The sequence below is a fragment of the Leptopilina boulardi genome, unplaced genomic scaffold (genome assembly GCF_019393585.1).
Source record: "Leptopilina boulardi isolate dan_hultmark-lab unplaced genomic scaffold, ZJU_Lbou_2.1 LbouV2_51, whole genome shotgun sequence".
Taxonomy (NCBI): domain Eukaryota; kingdom Metazoa; phylum Arthropoda; class Insecta; order Hymenoptera; family Figitidae; genus Leptopilina; species Leptopilina boulardi.
The window spans coordinates 1317192-1334674 of NW_026137996.1; the positions used below are offsets into that span (position 1 = coordinate 1317192).

Consider the following 17483-nt stretch of genomic DNA (forward strand, 5'->3'; position numbering starts at 1 on the left):
TTTTGTTTGTTGAGCAGGTGTTCCAAAATGTGAACATGATTGGTCAATGATGCCGGAATGAACATTTTTGATTTGTGGACAATTTTTACTATTTTGATTAATTACGCATGCGTTTGCCGCTGGAAACTATTTGAGCGCGTAATTTAAAAAATCAGTTAAATTTAACTATTGTATGTTGGTAATGTAGAAATGTTGTAAATATGTGCCGGTAAATGTCAAAACAAAGTTTTATTTATAGTCTATACTAGAATAAATTTGTCTCTATAATAATTAAGTAAACAATCAAGAATTAATATTAGAATTTTAATTAACTGCATTTAATATAATTTTTTGTTGTTTAGATGTATATATTAATTCGTGTATATAAAATACATTGTGTATAAATATATTGTTTGAATGTACACGCCAGTTTGATTTAAAAATAAATTTTAATTACTTTTTAATATAAAAGACACGTTATTAATTAATAAAATGTTTTCTGATAAATCGTTCGATTCAGTTGGTTTTAAATCTCAATCTTCGACGGAAAAGTAAGTGTTTAGAGTTTATTTTGAGGTTATGTTTGATTAAAACAACAATATTAATTGTAAAATATTTTAGATCAGAAAAATCATCAAATATACAAACCGATATTGTAGTTTATGAAGAAAGTTCTTCGCAAAGTGAAGAAAAAAAAAGTGTTGAGGTAATTTTACATTAATAAAAAAAATTATATTTCTTTTTAAAAGTAATTAATGATTTATTTTGTTTTAGACTCAAACTCAGACAGAAAGTAAAAAAACTCCTGAATTTAATTATGAAAGATTAGCAGCATTTTTAAAACGAGTTACTCCAGGAATTTTGGAAGCATTAGATGAAACTTATGGTACTAATGCATTTGAAGATTATAATCCAGAAACAACTAGTGAATCATTTTCTGCAGTAAATTGTCTAACAAAATTAAATACTTGGGAAAATCCTGATTTCAAGGAAAGTATTTTTATTTTTAACTTATTTAAATAATTTTACTTTTATTTTAATAGTTTTTACAATTTTTCTTTTAGACAAAAATAAGTGGTTTAACATGGAGTCCCGGTGGTGGATCATTGGCTTTAGGTTATAGTGTTACATTTCATGAAAATTGGTGTAATCATTTGTCGAAAATTAAAATTTACAATTTTACACGTGACAATAAATTTCCAGCAGCACCTAATAAAGTTTTGGAAGTTAATTCATGTATAACGTCAATTCTCTATCATCCACAAGAGCCGTCTATACTTGCAGCTGGATTATTCAATGGTATTTTTTTTTATATAAAAAACGGTTTTTTTTTTTTATAAAAATACAATTTTATTAAAGGTTTTTTTTTTTGGTACAATTTAATAAACACCAGGTTGTAAATTTATAATCAATGGAAAGATAACTGAATTTTAAAATATTGGTTCTAACATTTTTTTTAGTTCTGTAACAATTATTTACAATTTAAAAAAAAATTATTAATTTAATTAAAAATGTATTAGAAATTGATTTATTTACATAGAAATAAAATTGATATAAATAATTTTTTAAATAAAATTATTCTTTAAATCAGTCTTAAAATTGAATAATTATTTCAGGCGATGTTTTGGTTTGGAATCTTCGTGATGATACATCGGTGACACCTGTTCAAGTTTTTTCCCATGGCGATTTTGTCTCACATTTATATTGGCATACGAAAATTGTAACCGATGGTTCTGTTTTAGTATCATCGAGCGCTGAAGGATATATTTTACTTCACAAACTTTTGGCTAATTTTACCACAGTTATTTTATTCAAACGGTAATGTTCATCTCAATTTAAGAATTACTATTTATTTGTATTTTTTTTTATTTGTATCTTCTGTGTATTAGATTTAAAGTGGCAAAAGAGCATAATCCATCGGAGAGTGCAAGACCACGTAGTTCCGGTGGTACTCGAGAACGTGCCATTGAAGCTGGTTTAACAATTACAAGTTTTGATTTCTCATCGAAGGATCCATCAATTTTCATTGTAGGAACATTATGCGGCGGTGTTTATAAATGCAGTGTCGAGCAAGCAGTTTCTGTGGAAGGTAAATTATTAATTAAATTTTAATTTCTTTATTTGATTTTTAGAAATAATTCAAATTAAATAAAACAATTTATATATATTTTTTTTTTTTGAAGGTGATGAATCAATTTTAGATCCTGTTATTGATGAATATAATAGACATGAAGGAAGTGTAACAAGTATTAAATGTTCGCCAACAAAAAATTTCTTTGTTACAAGCGGTACGGATAAAGAAATCAGGATTTACGATTTTGATCAAGTATATAACAATTTATATTCTTAAAAAAAAAACTTCGAAAATATTACAAAATTAATAAAAAAAATAATTTTTTTTTTATTGCAGACAGTTAGTCAAAAAATTATAAATCTCGAAAGTACAATTATTGGACTCTCGTGGTGTATTGGAAACAAAGATATTTTCGCAGCTTATGGAGCAACTTCTATTGTAGGATTTTTTAATGTCAATACCGGCAGTGCCTTACCGAATGTAATACTACAATCAGATACTAGAGAAAATACAACTAGTCTTTGCTTTAATTCCAAAAGGTATGTTTGATAAAAATTAATAGAAACATTTTTTTTTCTTTTAAATTTCCTCTTTAAAATTTAATAATTAATAATTATTTTAGAGACATGGTGGCAATGGGAGATACTCGTGCCTGTTTGGAAATTTGGAAAATTCCAAGATACTATTCATAAATTATTTTTTAACACTGATTTAATTTAAAAAGTCAATTTTTTTAAAATTAATTTAATATCTAGAATTATTTAATTTGAAGAAATAAATTTTGTGTAATGAAAATATTTGACTTTACTTGTCAGAAAGGCAATGTACTGGTGGCAAGACTCGAAATAGATGTTTGAAATGAAAAAGGAATGAGACAAGTCTTTTCTACGAACTCTGGTCGAGACTTGGCTCAAATGTCTCAGCACATGAAGAAGCCAAAACAAGAAAGATTGCAACTTTATATTTTATTATTATTAAAAAAAAAAGCACAAGAAAGTAGATGTAATTTTTTATATTTAACCATTTAGAGAATTCATTTAGATAAAGTAAATATAATTTGAAATAATTTAAAAATAATTTTCATTAAATTAAAGTTTTAAATTATTTTTAATAGTTTTAGTATTTTATATATAGAAAAAAAAATCCGTAAACAATTAAAAACTACTTTTTTTAAAAAGGCCTTGATGAAATTTTACGACGTAGAAATTATGTTTTCCTTCCTCAAATAATCTTCGTTTACAAAGATAATGATACGTATATCACTCTCTAAAGAATAATAAATTATACTACAACATTATTGTTTTCGTTTTTCTCTCTTTTGCCTATTAAAAAGAAGTCTTTTATATTAAAAAAAAAAAATTAAGCTGCAAAAAAAAATTACTTTTTAATTTAATTAATTTTGTTAAAAAGTAATTTTTTTTCAAATTTAAAAAAGAAAAAATTATTATCTATATTTAAATTCGAAACCTAATGTCAATTATTAAATATATGCCGAATATATTTAAAAATGAAATATTAATTATCATCGATGAATCATTTGTTACGTTATATATGACTTGTAAATACGACGTATTCAAAATTTCCACTGGCGTAATTTCTTGGCCGTGTATTCAAGAATGTTTGAGTCATTCAGATTTATCAAATTTTCTAGAAGAACTCAAATTATTTCATTAAACGCACGTATACACAAAAACTTACATCACTAAAATGAGAATATAATATCTAATCAGCTTAATATGTTGGCGTCAATACACACAATCGAGACAGAAAAAGAAAATAACAAAAAAAATTCTCAACTATTTTTAATCTTAGAGAAAATTAAAATAAATATTTATTATTATAAATAAAAATAATTTAAGTATTTTTCATTATTTCATTAAATATAACTTGATTTTGAAAAGAACAAAAAATAAGGTAATAAATTCTGAATTAATGGATAATAATTAACAGAAAATAAAAATCTTTTTTTAAAATGTTTCACTTACGTTTTAAAAATAGTTGCCCACTTTGCGTTTGCTAAACAGTCGATTCCTTGAAGATGTTTTTCCATTTCGTCATTTATATTCAACTTCTGCGTTGTTTCTCTATTGATGTCGATGACCCTCAGAATAATTGCCGTCTTAAAAACAGCAACTGTGACGAATATATTCCTCTTCTTTTCAAGAAAGATCAAGGACAAATCCTCATTCTTTCGTTATCCATTCAAATTTATTTTGATTATATTTAAAAATAATTTAACTCAACAGAAAAAAAAGAAGTAAAAAAAAATTCTTCAATGAAAACAAAAATTAATATTTAATTTAAATATTTGAAATTATTTCTAAAATAAATTATGTAAAAAAAAAAATTGTTCATAAATAAAATTCATGGAAAATTAGCTGTAAAAAAATAGTCCTAAAAAGGATAGATTATTTTTTACCAGTTTTTTTTTTAATAAAAATTCGTACAATATTTTATTATAAATATTTTTCATTTACAATAAAATTATTTCAATCAATTTTTATAAAAAAAATACTGAATATGAAACCTTTATACGTTTTTTGTTTGTCCTTAAAAGGACAGATTTTATGTTTGTTTGAACCAAGCATATTCCTTCATTGGGAAACATTTGCGGGCCCTGAAAAGGGCCCTAAAAAAAAAGGTATTTTGGATTTGGACGGGATATGTAAATTAGGTACACAGATTGAATGTAGATTGAAACTAAAAAAAAAAAAAGGGGGAAATAATTGAATTTTTTCTGTAGGAAAGGAATTAATTTGGATTCATATTAATGTAAGAACTTTCTATTGCAGGAAAAAAAAAGGAAAGGATAGATCACAGTATATTGAGAAATTGGTTTTGTAAATTTGTTGATGCTGTTGTTGTTCATCTTCATTTTCTTCTTAAAAATTGGTTGAAAATTTTTTGTGATTTGTCTTGGTTTTTTTTTCTTTTTTTTTTTTTTTTTTTTTTTTTTGTAAATGGTGAAAACATTTCGCACGTTGATTGCAAATCAATCAGCGGATTTGATTGATCTTCTGGAATGATAAAGACTCTCATATATATATATATATATATGAAATTGTCAATATAATTGATGCTGATGTGAATGAATGAGATCAATAATTTTTTTTTTCCATCGGTGAATACTTTGACGGAACAAGTTTTTTTTTTAACTTGGTCCTTATTTTTTTACTCCTCTATCATCTTCTTAAAATTTCCTCCTTACTTTCTCTTCTTCTTTTATTATCTTCATCTTCTTTTCATCTTTCTCTTATATCCGAAATGCTTTTCTTTTGATTAATTTTTTTTTCTATTGTGCATGTATGCTTTCGAAATTAAAATATGAATTTGAATGTAAATTTTTCAGTAAAAATACCAGAATCTTTCTAAGAAATAGCATTTCAAAAACTCCTCACACTTAAAGCTATATACTATTAATGAAAAAAAAAAAAAATTTTAAAGCTTTTTGAGAAAGCAGACGTTTACGTCCCCATCTCCTTATCCCTCGAGCACACATTCTCTCCCTTGTGGTTCTTTTAATACTCAACACTTGTTCTTGTTTTTTTTTTTATGTTTTTTTTTTTTGGTTCCTCTCTGCAAATTTGCAAAAAAGAAATTTTCTCATTTTTTCCAATCTCAATTTTTCTTAGAAACTTTCATGCACACATACTTATATTCTTGTTTCTCGCCTTCAGTCTCGAATTCGATCATTGCATCTCCAACTTTGACAAAGGACTGATAATAATTATATCCTCCTCGTTAAATCGAGAAGGTTGCCAATGAGCTTTTTTTATATATGTTTGCTACATTGGACAAATAATTCCAGGCCTTTATTATTATTATTCTTATTTATTTATTTATTTTGAAAGTTCTCCTCCATTGTTTACTGCTTTATCGTTTTTATTATGTAACATTCTAATAGTTTAAATTGTTATGAGCGACTGTGCGTGTCATGTGTGTGAAAAACGTTTCGGTGAACACAGACACATTTTGTAAACTACAATTATTATGATGAATTGGATTCATGAAAAAAAAAGAGAGAGAGATAGAGAAGGGAGCAAAAAAATGCGTGAATCTGATTGGAATGAAACGCATTTATTTGATGAAGAAAAATCAAAAACTCCCGTTATTATTTTTGGATAAGCTCTCCGATGATATCTTTCGGTGGCCTCTTCTCTCTTTTCTTTTTATTTTAAGATTTCATTCGATATTCTCGTGATTATTATTGTGCTGCTTTTCATTTCTGGCCTTCGAATTTCTCTCTTTTGTGGAAGATCGAAACTTTTCTTCTTTTCAAACATTTTTCTCTGATCAAAAGCTTTTCTTGTTGTAACGCCCGCACTACTCCCCGATCACTTGGGCCCTTTTCAATTGTCATAAAATTGACCTCTCTCACACCAAAAATGGTCGGAGGGGCTCTTTTGGAGAATTTCTTTTTTTTTTTTTTTTCATTGTCCATAAAAATGAACTGACAGGATGTTCAAAGATTTTATTTTGAATAGATCAGGGCACGCCCTACGCAAACACGTGAGTTCAACTTTTGTTTTCCGAAAAAAACAATCGGATGCGTAACTGGCACAAAATGGGAGCAGATGTCCTCTCGTTCTTACGCATTGCGAGCCTTCCCCTCCATCCTGGTCCAACAAATTCTCCATCCTCTTCATCTGCCACTTTTTTTTTTAATCACTTTTCTTCTTTTATTCTTCTATCACTTTTTTTTTATTTTCTTTCACTATTTTTCACTTTTATTTACTTTTTTTTTTTACTCTTTACTTTCATTAGCACTTGTTAATTGTTTCCTGTCCATCTTATCTTCTGATATAACTTCTATCATTTACAAAATATCTATATCACCCCGACTACATTAAATATTTGTATGCAAAGTTCGTGCTCTTTTTTGTTTTCTTTTTATAGTCTCTGGACGCTTTTTATTATTTTTTTTTTTTTTGCGTCATGAACGCGCACTTACAATCGCAATTATATCTTAATAAAAAAAAAAAAAAAAAAAAATGTCGCTTCGTTTTATAACAATCGCTCTTTTTATTTCGTGCATTTTTTTTTTTTTTAAAGTCTTATTCGATTCATTGCATTGCGTCCGCTTGACCATTTAAGAGATTAAACGGAAATCACAGTGATCGTAGCTTAAAACGTAAGGCTAAACTATTTTTCATTCCATTACACTCATACATACACACATTTACAATATTATAATTTGTTTCTCATTCAAAATACATACTCGAGGAATTGCCTCATTTTATTATCCAAAAAAAAAAAAATTCATCGTCTCGTTTTTTTTTCTTCTTTAAATTAAATTTCTGCTGCTTCTTCTTTTATCCTCGAGAAAATCAAATTTTTGTTTATCACACTTCTTTTCGAAAAAAAGAAAGAATTACATTTTTTTCAGTAAAAAAAAAATTATTTTCCTTTTCTTTTTTTTTTTAGTAAAATTAATTTTCTTTTTCAGAAATACAATTTTTTTTTTTTAGAAAAATAACATTTGAAGAAAATAATTATTTAGGAAAATAATTTTTAAAAACAATTTTTTTTTAAATACAATTTTTAAAGAATATAATTTTTTTTTTTGTTTCTTAAACATTGAAGAAAACAAAATTTTTTCAAACAAGAGAATAAAATTATTTTCAGAAAAAAATGGAATTGTTCTTTTTTTCGAAGAATTAAATTGTTCATGTATTCGTCTTTAAAAAAAAAAAAAAAAAAATTATACAGATATATATATATATAAACAACTACCATTGTCGCTGGTAACAAATATTATTATAACTTTTAAATCGCAAGAAAAACAAAACTATAGGAAATGCCTCGTACAAGTTATAAATCTGAGATTAACATTTTGTCAATAAACATTTTGTTAATCAAAATTATGATTTTTTTTTTTTTTGCTTTAAGAACGAGAAAACAAAACAAAAAAAAAAGGAGGTGAATTAGCTTAAAAGTGTATGACATAATACAGTGTAACTTAATACAAAGAAAAAAAAGGCAATTTATACAAGCGTAAATGTTTGACATTCCAAATTTTATTTTAAGACTGAAGTTTTTTTTTCTTTTTTTTTTTAATTTTCTTTTTTTCTACTTGTCGATTATTTAGAGTGTCAAACATTAACGTATGTTGAAAAATAGTATATAAAAAAGAGCACATTTTCAAAATGTTGTGAAACGAATTTCTATAATTTGTTCATTATTTATTTTTTTCTTCTCATAAGTAGATTTGAAAAAAGAAAATGTGTCCTTTTTTATATTAATATAGGCGAGGAAGCACTCTGTCGGTTTTTTTTTGTTTCACACGCACATACACATACTTTCACAATTATCGTAATTATTCAAACAATTTTTTTTTTTTGTTGTTGTGATAAACATATCTTTTGATATATATCAAGGTACACAATCGAATCTCGATTTCTCTTAAAATAATCAGTACGATTTTTTGCTGAACGCGCAGCAGAATTCACGGACAAGAACGCGCTCTCTTTGTCCGCACTCTTATAATATATAAAAAGTAATGTTTTATTTTATTTTTTATTTTTTTTCCGAAAAAAGAAGAAACCCCGAAAGATCTTATATAATGTATAGAGGGAGAGCCGGTCCTTTTTTCAGATATACATTTTAAAATCAGTCACGTCTTTGCGAACTCACGCGATTTAATTTTTCCTTTTCAATAAAAAATCTGCAAATTTTAAAAAGGTCGCGTGAACTCGCAAAGCGTTATATTTAAATGAATTAAGAATATATATATATATTTATATATTTTTTAATAATAATAATAATAATAATTAAAAAAAAGAAAAAAAGGGAGAAATTAACACAATGAACTACCAATTTTATCGTTCGAAATCCTTTTTCTTTTCGTTAAAGGAATTTTTTCTCTTTTTTTTTTTACAAATATTTCCCAATTAACATTTATGTAATATTAAAACATATAACATGCAGAAAAATTACAAAGACTCAATTTTTTTTTTTTTAATAGATGATAAAATCGGTTGAAATTGTGTTTACACTTAATTTTCAAAAATGATATTCTCTATCAATCAAACAAGTATTATCGACATAGAATATATTAACGAATCACAAAAATGATAAAGCTAAAGATTTTTCCTCACAGATAGAGATAATATCTAAAAAAAAAAAATGTTTCTTATTGACTTATATTAATGTCAACGTCAATATTAATTAATTAATTAATATTTTATTAACATTAATTAATCAATTAATTTTTGAATGTTAACATTTTTTTTTACTTCCATGAAGCATTTCTTTTTTTTTTTTTTTTTTTTTTTACGTTTTACTCCCTTTTTTTCCCCAGCTGTAAACTCGATTCTAAATTTAAGGCTTAATCATTTTAACGGATGTGTGGTAATCGCGCTTTTTTTTTTTTTTATTTGTATGCTGGCTCGTATGAGTATGAAATATTGTTTGTGTATTTTTTGTGTCCTGTATTATTTTTATTCTTATTATATTTTACGGAAACGAACAAAAAAAAAAAGAAAATTAAGAAAAGCTGCAAATTTGCAACTGGACAGATTTATTCGTTCGCCTCGCTCGCACAAAGTGAAAATTTTTTCATTCAATATTATCATACATACATATTTTTGTTTTGATTTCCAATATGATTGGAATCATACAAAATTGATTAATTTACTCTACATTTTTTTTTTTGTTATCAAGTTTTCGTCATTATTAAAAAAAGAATTATGAGGTAACTTTCTCTCTGTGCAAAGAGGGACGAGCAATATTGGCCTTATTTCCGATGTGCTTCAATTATTATTATTATATATATATATTTATATTTAATATGGGATTCTCATAATCTAAAACTAAAAAAAAAAAAATTATTATTTTTTTCAAATTCCAATTTAAATTAAAAAATTTATCCTGATTCTTTTTTAACAGAAAAAAATGAAACGTCATTATTGAATAATTTCATTTTTTTCTGTTGTTTGGTCCTCGATTAAAAGAAAAAAAAAAAAAAATTTCTCCATTGAGAAAAATTGTTTTTTGAAATTAGATTATTGCTGCAAATTTTTTCAAATCAACTTTAAAATAGTGTGGATAAAAATTTGTTTTCTTTTAAAAAACTTATCATGAAAGAATTGCATTCAGTGAAATATGTACATGTTAGATATACAAAAAAAAAAAAAAAAGAAAAATAACGAAGGGAGAAGATGAAATCTGCGATGAAAAATGAAACGACCTTGTTCCAATTCTGGTGGTCGTGTTAATTTTTGTATTTTAGAATAAAAAACGCTATTCCCCGAATGGCATTTAAGATAATGCGCGACAATTTACTTTTTTCTTAACAAATCACTCGGGATTTTTAGTTGTTTTTTTTGTGTCCTTTTGTTTTGCACGTTAACTCGAAAAATTGATTTTATTTTTTCTCTCATCATGGGAATCTTTTTCTTGTAAAGGACCCATTGCGACGAACGATTTTTGTACGTTACAATATCACATTAAAAGTGCCGATCGATTGGGGGGGCCATCCAAAATGCAAAAAAAAAAAAAAAAAAACAAAAAATAAACACATGTACTTTCATTAAAACTGAGATTGAATTTTTTTCAATCATTTTACTTTTTTTTCTTTTTTTTTTTGGAATGACCCAACCATTCGTCATCGCATTTGTTAAATCTACAATCCCACTTTTTCTTTTTAAAAAGAACAATGATCGCTGAAAAGCAGAATTTTTAATGGAATATTTTTTATATATTGATTAAAAAAAAAAATCTTTATTCTGTGTTTCAACGTTCATTATTTTTATAATATTGATTAACTTTAATTTACATTTTTTCTTTTGTATCAATAAACATTGTTAGTGTCGCGACTCAATTATATTGCTCGTTTTTTTTTATATATATATATATTTATACTTGGAAATATCATATTATGACCTTATATTCGAATGTTAAAATTATTATTATTGTACAATTATTAATTACTTTTTCCCCTATTATTAATCATGTACATATAATATATATTTATATATATAATATATATGCGCATTGTGTATATAATATACATAGATCAAAAATTAATTAAAACTTAGTAGTACCTATAGAGTCGTCATCACAGCTAAGGTTTTTTTTTTTTTATATTTTTTTATATTTTTTTGTAATTCTTTCATTGATCGACCGATTGATTTTTCACCTTTTTCTCTGATTGTATTAACTTTTTTTTTCTTTTTTTTAGGCAACCGTTGACGAAACTGTCAATTTGTTTAAATTTACTTTAAAAATTTCGTGCAATTGAAATGAAAATAAAAAAAGAAAATTTTAAGATACCCGTGTCGCTGACATTATAAGCGCGTGTCAATATTTAGTATTTACAAAATAATTAATACTGATAAAAAAAAAATTATTATTATTATCTCGGCCAATTGTTTATGTACAGAATTTCTAGACACGAATAATGACAAATTATTATTTGTTAAAATACAATCATATCAACATCAAAAATTATTTTGGCTTTATTGAAAAAGCTCTATTTTTAAAAAAATAATTATTAAATTGTTGTAAACAATTCTTTTTTTTCCCCCAATAAAACACAGATATGACTAGTAAATTTAAATCTTAAGCAACAAAATTTCAGACAGAACGTCTCGACATCAATTACATTTTTTTTTTTTAATTTCAAAAATGTATTAAATTCGTATTACAAAAAACAACGTCACAATAGGATTTTTTTTTTTTTTTCAAAAACAATTCAATCGTCTTGGAGATAAAAATTTGCAATTTAAAATCTGTAATATCTCCTCACATCGAATATTTAAAATTAAAAATTGTAATTTAACATTTCTATTTGAAATTTTTTATATTTTAAAAGTTTAAAAGGAGTTTTTTTTTTTTTTGCAATCGACAAATCACACGGTAACTGATTTGAAATTCAATATAGAGGGGAAATTTATTATCAGGATTTAAGAATCAATTACCATTTCAAATAAAAATAAATGATAATAAATAACATTAACATATAATGATTAAACGAGAGATTATTGAAATACTGTTAAAGAATAAAAATAATCATCGGTGTTTCTTTCCCATTTGAATAAAATAAAACATATTAATAGAAAAATTGTGACGTTGTCAATTGATTATACGAATTTTTTTAAAACTTTTTACAAGAGAAATAAAATTTTTCTTTTTATCGACTTCAACTAAGTACGAACATCAATTTTTTTTTTTTTTATTTTCTTCTAAGATGCAAATTTTTTTTTTTTTAAAGAATATAAAAATACCAAAAAAATTACAAATTTTGGCAAGAACAATACAAAAAAAAAAATAAATAAAAAAAATCTTGAATGTCTACTTAAATTCTCGTTATGTTTCATATTAAAAACGAAAAAAAAAAAAACACTAAAAAATCTGTCTCGGAAAAAAAAATTTGAAAAACTAAAAAATGGTTTAGTAGCTTTTAGTTAATTAGTCTGAAAAGAATTGCTTCTTTTTTTTCTATCATGTGCACAAGTCATTAGTAAATGTTGATGCGTAACTTGGAAGAAGTCATTATTGCAAAAAGTTTACTCGAAAAGAGACAAAAAAAAATAATAACTAATCTGCAAATTTTGTCGTTTGGATTAAATCAATCAAAGTCTTGATCCGTGATATTCAGATACTATAGATACCATTAAAACAATTTTTTTTTTTTTTAAAACTACAAAACAAAAAAAAAAAAGGAAACTAAACGTAATTTTAATGCATGACTATAAATTATATAAACGAGAGTCTAAATTTCATAATCTTCACAAATTTCACAATTCATCAATATTTCTCAATTACTCAAAATGACTAAATCAAAAATTTTTCTGACATTCCTTTTTTTCTTAGATTCAAGCTACATACTGGGGCCAATCACAATTAAGAAAGAAAAAAAAAGTAATAATTAAAGCGCTTCGCGCAATTCACATTATAATTATAAATATCAAGATTATTATAATTATAATATTTCAATAAAAACTTATCGATTAAAAAAAAAGAGAAAAAAAATATATACAATACCACATCGCAAAAGATTTTTACATTTAACTATTAATTTGTTTTGATTTAATAAGCGATATAAAACGAGAGAAAAAAGCAAAAAATAAAAAAATAAACCAAAATGCATAATGCAAACCCATGCATTAGAAATTCTAAACGAAAATTTACCTTTACCATTTTCAAGTAGAAAAAAAAAAATATTACATATTCTAAATGTAAAGAAAATATACTTTAAACATCGCCTTTTTCATTATAATATTAATAATAATAATTAATTGAAACCTTAAAGAAACAAATTACTTGCTTCTTTCTTTATACATTGAGCAAATCAATCTTCGTTAAAAGCGTCAACGGAATTTAATTCACAAAAAAAAAAGAAAAAAAATTCGAAATATACACCGAGATTTTATTTTTCAATTTATCATCATTTTAATCTAGTTGAATAAAATCCATTAGAAATAACACAATGGTCGTTTTGAGTTAATTAGAAAAACAAAAATCTAATCTATAAAAAAAAAAATTAATTTATTGACCAGATTTCTAGTGTTATTGACGAGCAATTAATATTTTAATAAACAAAGTAAATTATAATTGCATTATATTTTATAATAATTGCTATTATAATTTGCGACACCAGTTCGCTTCGTCTTCATTTTTTTTTCTAAATAAAAAACAAATAATAATAAAGTACTGACTTTTTTTTTTCTTTTTTTTTTTAACCAATGATAAATTAAAAGTGATAAATCTCAAATCGTTGTCGCTCGAACATGGATTTGCTCATTGTAAATAATTTTTACTTAGAATGTATTATCACCCATAAATTTATATTCAGACTCACATGGTCAGATTCATTTAATTCATTCGATCAATGATTCGTTCGTCGTATCAAACACGCCAATAAAAAAAAAAAAACGAAAAAAAAAAAATAATCTCACGCACAGATACTTGTTTTTTTTTTTCTTTTTTTTTATGTTAAATCACCATACACCGTTCAGCGAGAGATACTTACAAAGCCACGAAAAAAACTAAAAAGAAAAGAAAAAAAAAAAAAGTGTCTTCGATTAGATAAACGAAAAAAATAACATCCACCCTCCCTTCGAAAAAAAAAAATATGTACTTTTGTAAATACGAATTTGAAAAATTGGGAGTCAAAATTGAATGCAATTTTTTCAGTGTGATGTGTCTTTGGATAAGAATGCCGAAAAAATTTTAGAATTGTAAAGTCAGAAGTGGAACAAAAAAAATTGCTCAGTCAAGAGAAATTTTTTTTTTAATTAAAAAGTGGGAATTGAAGCGCATCGTTTAAAAACCATTGTGCAGCTTTGCGCTTATCTCTCGATATAGACTTTTTTAAAAGTCGATATACTTGGTTTTCTTTTTTTTTTTTTTTTATCACGGCGTGTGTGTATATGTGAATGTGTGTTTCGTTATTGTTAATTATATGATAATCTAAAATACATATGTATACAGTTTTTTTTTTTTTTATACAGGGCGCGTAGTAGATTCATTAAATGTTTATTACACATCGAAAGGTAGTTGACGGTAGACGTAATAATTGTATCATTATCGCTGGGCTTTTTTTTCAATTAGCAGAAACGTGTATCAAAGTCTATGATCCGGATCCCTTTTTTTTTTTGTTTTATAGGAACAGGATTAAAAGCCTAAAACACGATTAACGCACGGAATGGCGCTAGCACCCTTTTTTTTTTGCATCAAAATTTTTCGCATTATCAATCATTATTAAAGTGAATTAAATATTGATTTGTCCAAAGCCCATTTTTGGGTTACTATACCTGTCTCTACTCCTCCGGGGAGCCGGAGACGCTACTCGCGAACCATGCATTTTTTTTGGATATCAAGCCTGAACGTTTAAAAGCATTTTAAGATGATCGTTGATGTTATAAGAACGGCCAGATTGTTGGCATGTATCCATTAGGCTCATCCAATGACTTGGAGGTTTGGGAAGGCTCGCTGGCGATGGTGGTTCAGAGAATTTTGCTCCTGCATAAAAACTATTTGTCGGGCTGCCACGTGGACTTTCAGTTTTCGTCGGTGATGTACGTATTATATTATTGTTATTAATATTATTATTATTATTGTAATTATTACTTCGCGATGAAAACGGTGGACTGCAACTTAATCGACCTGGAGAACCCTTAGAGCGTCCTCCACTGGGAAAAATGATTGTTGTTTTGATTAAGCCACATCTCTGGCTATTTCTCTTTCCTCCTGTGCTAGGCGAACCCTGCCTTTCAACTTTATCGTTCAACTTTGGCGTTGAATTCGTCATGGCTCACAATTTTGACTTTTTTTTTCCTTCTATTATGAAATTTACGCTTCTTTACACACCAGATCTTCCCGTCTGTAAAAATAAAATAAAAATTTCTAATTTGTGACAGTAAAAAAAAATTAAATAAAAATTTGTCACGTATATTTCTTTCAAATAGTGTGTTTCGAAATTATACGCAATATATTAAAAAAAAAAAAAAAAAAAAAATTAATTCAATATTCACCTATTTCTCGAATCACAAAGTGGAAATAAATTTTCTGTGTAAAACAAATACTCTAAAGCATTAAATGGCATAATAATAATGTTAAATAAAATAATAAATTTTCTCATAATTGCTGATATAAAAATCGATTCTAAAGGTTATTCACTCGTATAACGTCATGAAAGCAAAGACTGTGATAAAGTCTCGAAAGTTTCGAGAAATCAATAACTCGATGTTAATGTAAATATTTAGAAATTGGAAAGCTGATGCTGATTTGAGGTTTTTTTTCTATACTTTTTATTAATAACAGAAAGTGGAGGTAAATATTTTAAAAAAAAAACACACACACGTTACTAATTGATCGTTCACACAATTAAAAATTCTAATATTTACACAACACAATTAGATTATTAATTTCTATGCTCATTAGAATTACAGAAATTTTTCTAAATCGATATCTATTTTTTTCACTTTTGAAATTCTTAGTCTTTTCTTTTTAATAGAATTAGTATTTATAACAATTTCTTTGTTTCGAAAAAAAACCTTCTATATATACAAAAACACGATTTAATAATAAAACATATGGAATTGAAAAGTATGTTAGAAAGGACAAAAATCTATATATGTAGCAATGAAGATTAGAAAGTTGTAAAATTCAGTGCAACGTCTTCAAGAAAGTCTCAGCATTTTTTTTTGTCCTCGAGAAAACTGTAGTAAGTTTTGAAATAAAAATCCAAAAATTAATGGAAAATAATTTTTTAATTATAAATGTTAAAAAGCGATTTAGATTATAATTAATAATATAAAGTTATAAATAAAAACACGAAAAGGTTATTGACAGCAAAGCTTCTGAGCACGCAAACAAAGACGCTATATAGTGCATTCCCCGTTGTAAACTCGGCAAACGAGAAATCACAGACTCCTTTGTCTAAATAAATACAGAACAAAGAGATAATTTTTTTGTAACTTACCAATTTTGATGGTCGGGATCCGTTTTTGAATGCGGATCTCTTGAAATTCTCCTTCCTTGACCGGATTAAGCGGTTTTACTAACTGCGCAATAATCTAGTTATTCAGGACAAGAGAGTAAGGGGAACGCGGAGGAGAGCTTGGTGGGGTTACTCCGTGAACCTCCTGTTCCACAAGCGCAATGCTACCTCGGCCTCGATGTTTCTGTTTTTCCAACAGTCCTGCTTCTACTATTAATTTGCGAATTTTGCCACATTCGGTGACCTTTGGTCACCTTTTTCACAATTTCTTTCACCTACGCGAACAGACGCCCTGGCAACTAGACCCCGTCTTTTTTAGCACAGCTGGAGGCACAAAGATGGTGGACGCGACTTGATGTTTTTTGTTTTTGTCTGCAAACGACAGGAACCGTCAACCTATTCTGACTTGACTACAATTATCCCTTTTTTTTTGACTTGATTTTTTTTTGTTCTCTCACACTGCGAACACGTAACTATTCACGTATAATGACGCGAATTTACCCAAAAAAAAAAAAAAAATACGTGACGCACAAAATACAATTTTTTCCGGTACTCGTAGGCTCGAGTAACGGGTTTTTCTATGACTTTTTTGAAATATTTCAACTTTCTATTCGCAAAATTGAAAAAAACTTTCTTTCCAGACTTGTTTATTTTTAACTCAATTGTTGGTTTCCTTTTATTCACAACGGCCCGTTATAACCGCAAACGAAAAACCACACTTCTCGGTCGACGAGTACGTCTTTCCTCTAGCACTTTTCTCTGTCTTGTGAAGGTTAAAGTTTGCGCAGGTTTTGTTATGCTTTGTGACAGCTTCGAGCAGAAGTTCATTCTTCCACCCCCCTTTTTTTTGTCCACCAATCAGCAGTGTTAAATTATATATGCAACCAATCGGACAACGAGAAATACTTCGGGCATTTCCGGTAAAATTCGATAATTGTTTATAAATAGTAAATTTAAACAATTTCAATCAATAAATAGTTAACA

At 26.3% G+C, this 17483-nt stretch overlaps 1 protein-coding gene and 1 long non-coding RNA gene across 2 annotated transcripts; one reads left to right on the forward strand and one right to left on the reverse strand.

The window, feature by feature from the left end:
• The first annotated feature begins 210 nt into the window (after window positions 1-210).
• Window positions 211-3350, forward strand: LOC127289899 (cytoplasmic dynein 2 intermediate chain 2-like). The gene is made up of 9 exons (XM_051318153.1): window positions 211-530; window positions 601-685; window positions 754-967; window positions 1042-1278; window positions 1596-1797; window positions 1869-2068; window positions 2163-2305; window positions 2390-2592; window positions 2676-3350. Exons 1-9 carry the CDS (start codon window positions 472-474, stop codon window positions 2743-2745), a joined length of 1413 nt encoding a protein of 470 aa, XP_051174110.1. The 5' UTR covers window positions 211-471; the 3' UTR covers window positions 2746-3350.
• Window positions 1828-14868, reverse strand: LOC127289900 (uncharacterized). The gene is made up of 2 exons (XR_007844234.1): window positions 4039-14868; window positions 1828-2059 (listed from the first exon to the last, which is right to left on the reverse strand). It is a non-coding gene; the product is annotated as an uncharacterized LOC127289900 (long non-coding RNA).
• Between the last annotated feature and the right edge of the window lie 2615 nt (window positions 14869-17483).

What these genes read in the sequence shown, in the direction of transcription:
- LOC127289899 (XM_051318153.1), top strand. Translation starts at nt 472, where the DNA reads ATGTTTTCTGATAAATCGTTCGATTCAGTTGGTTTTAAATCTCAATCT. An exon ending in TTGGGAAAATCCTGATTTCA is followed by an intron (nt 968 to 1,041) that starts AGGAAAGTATTT and finishes AATTTTTCTTTT; the next exon opens with AGACAAAAATAAGTGGTTTA. An exon ending in TGCAGCTGGATTATTCAATG is followed by an intron (nt 1,279 to 1,595) that starts GTATTTTTTTTT and finishes TAATTATTTCAG; the next exon opens with GCGATGTTTTGGTTTGGAAT.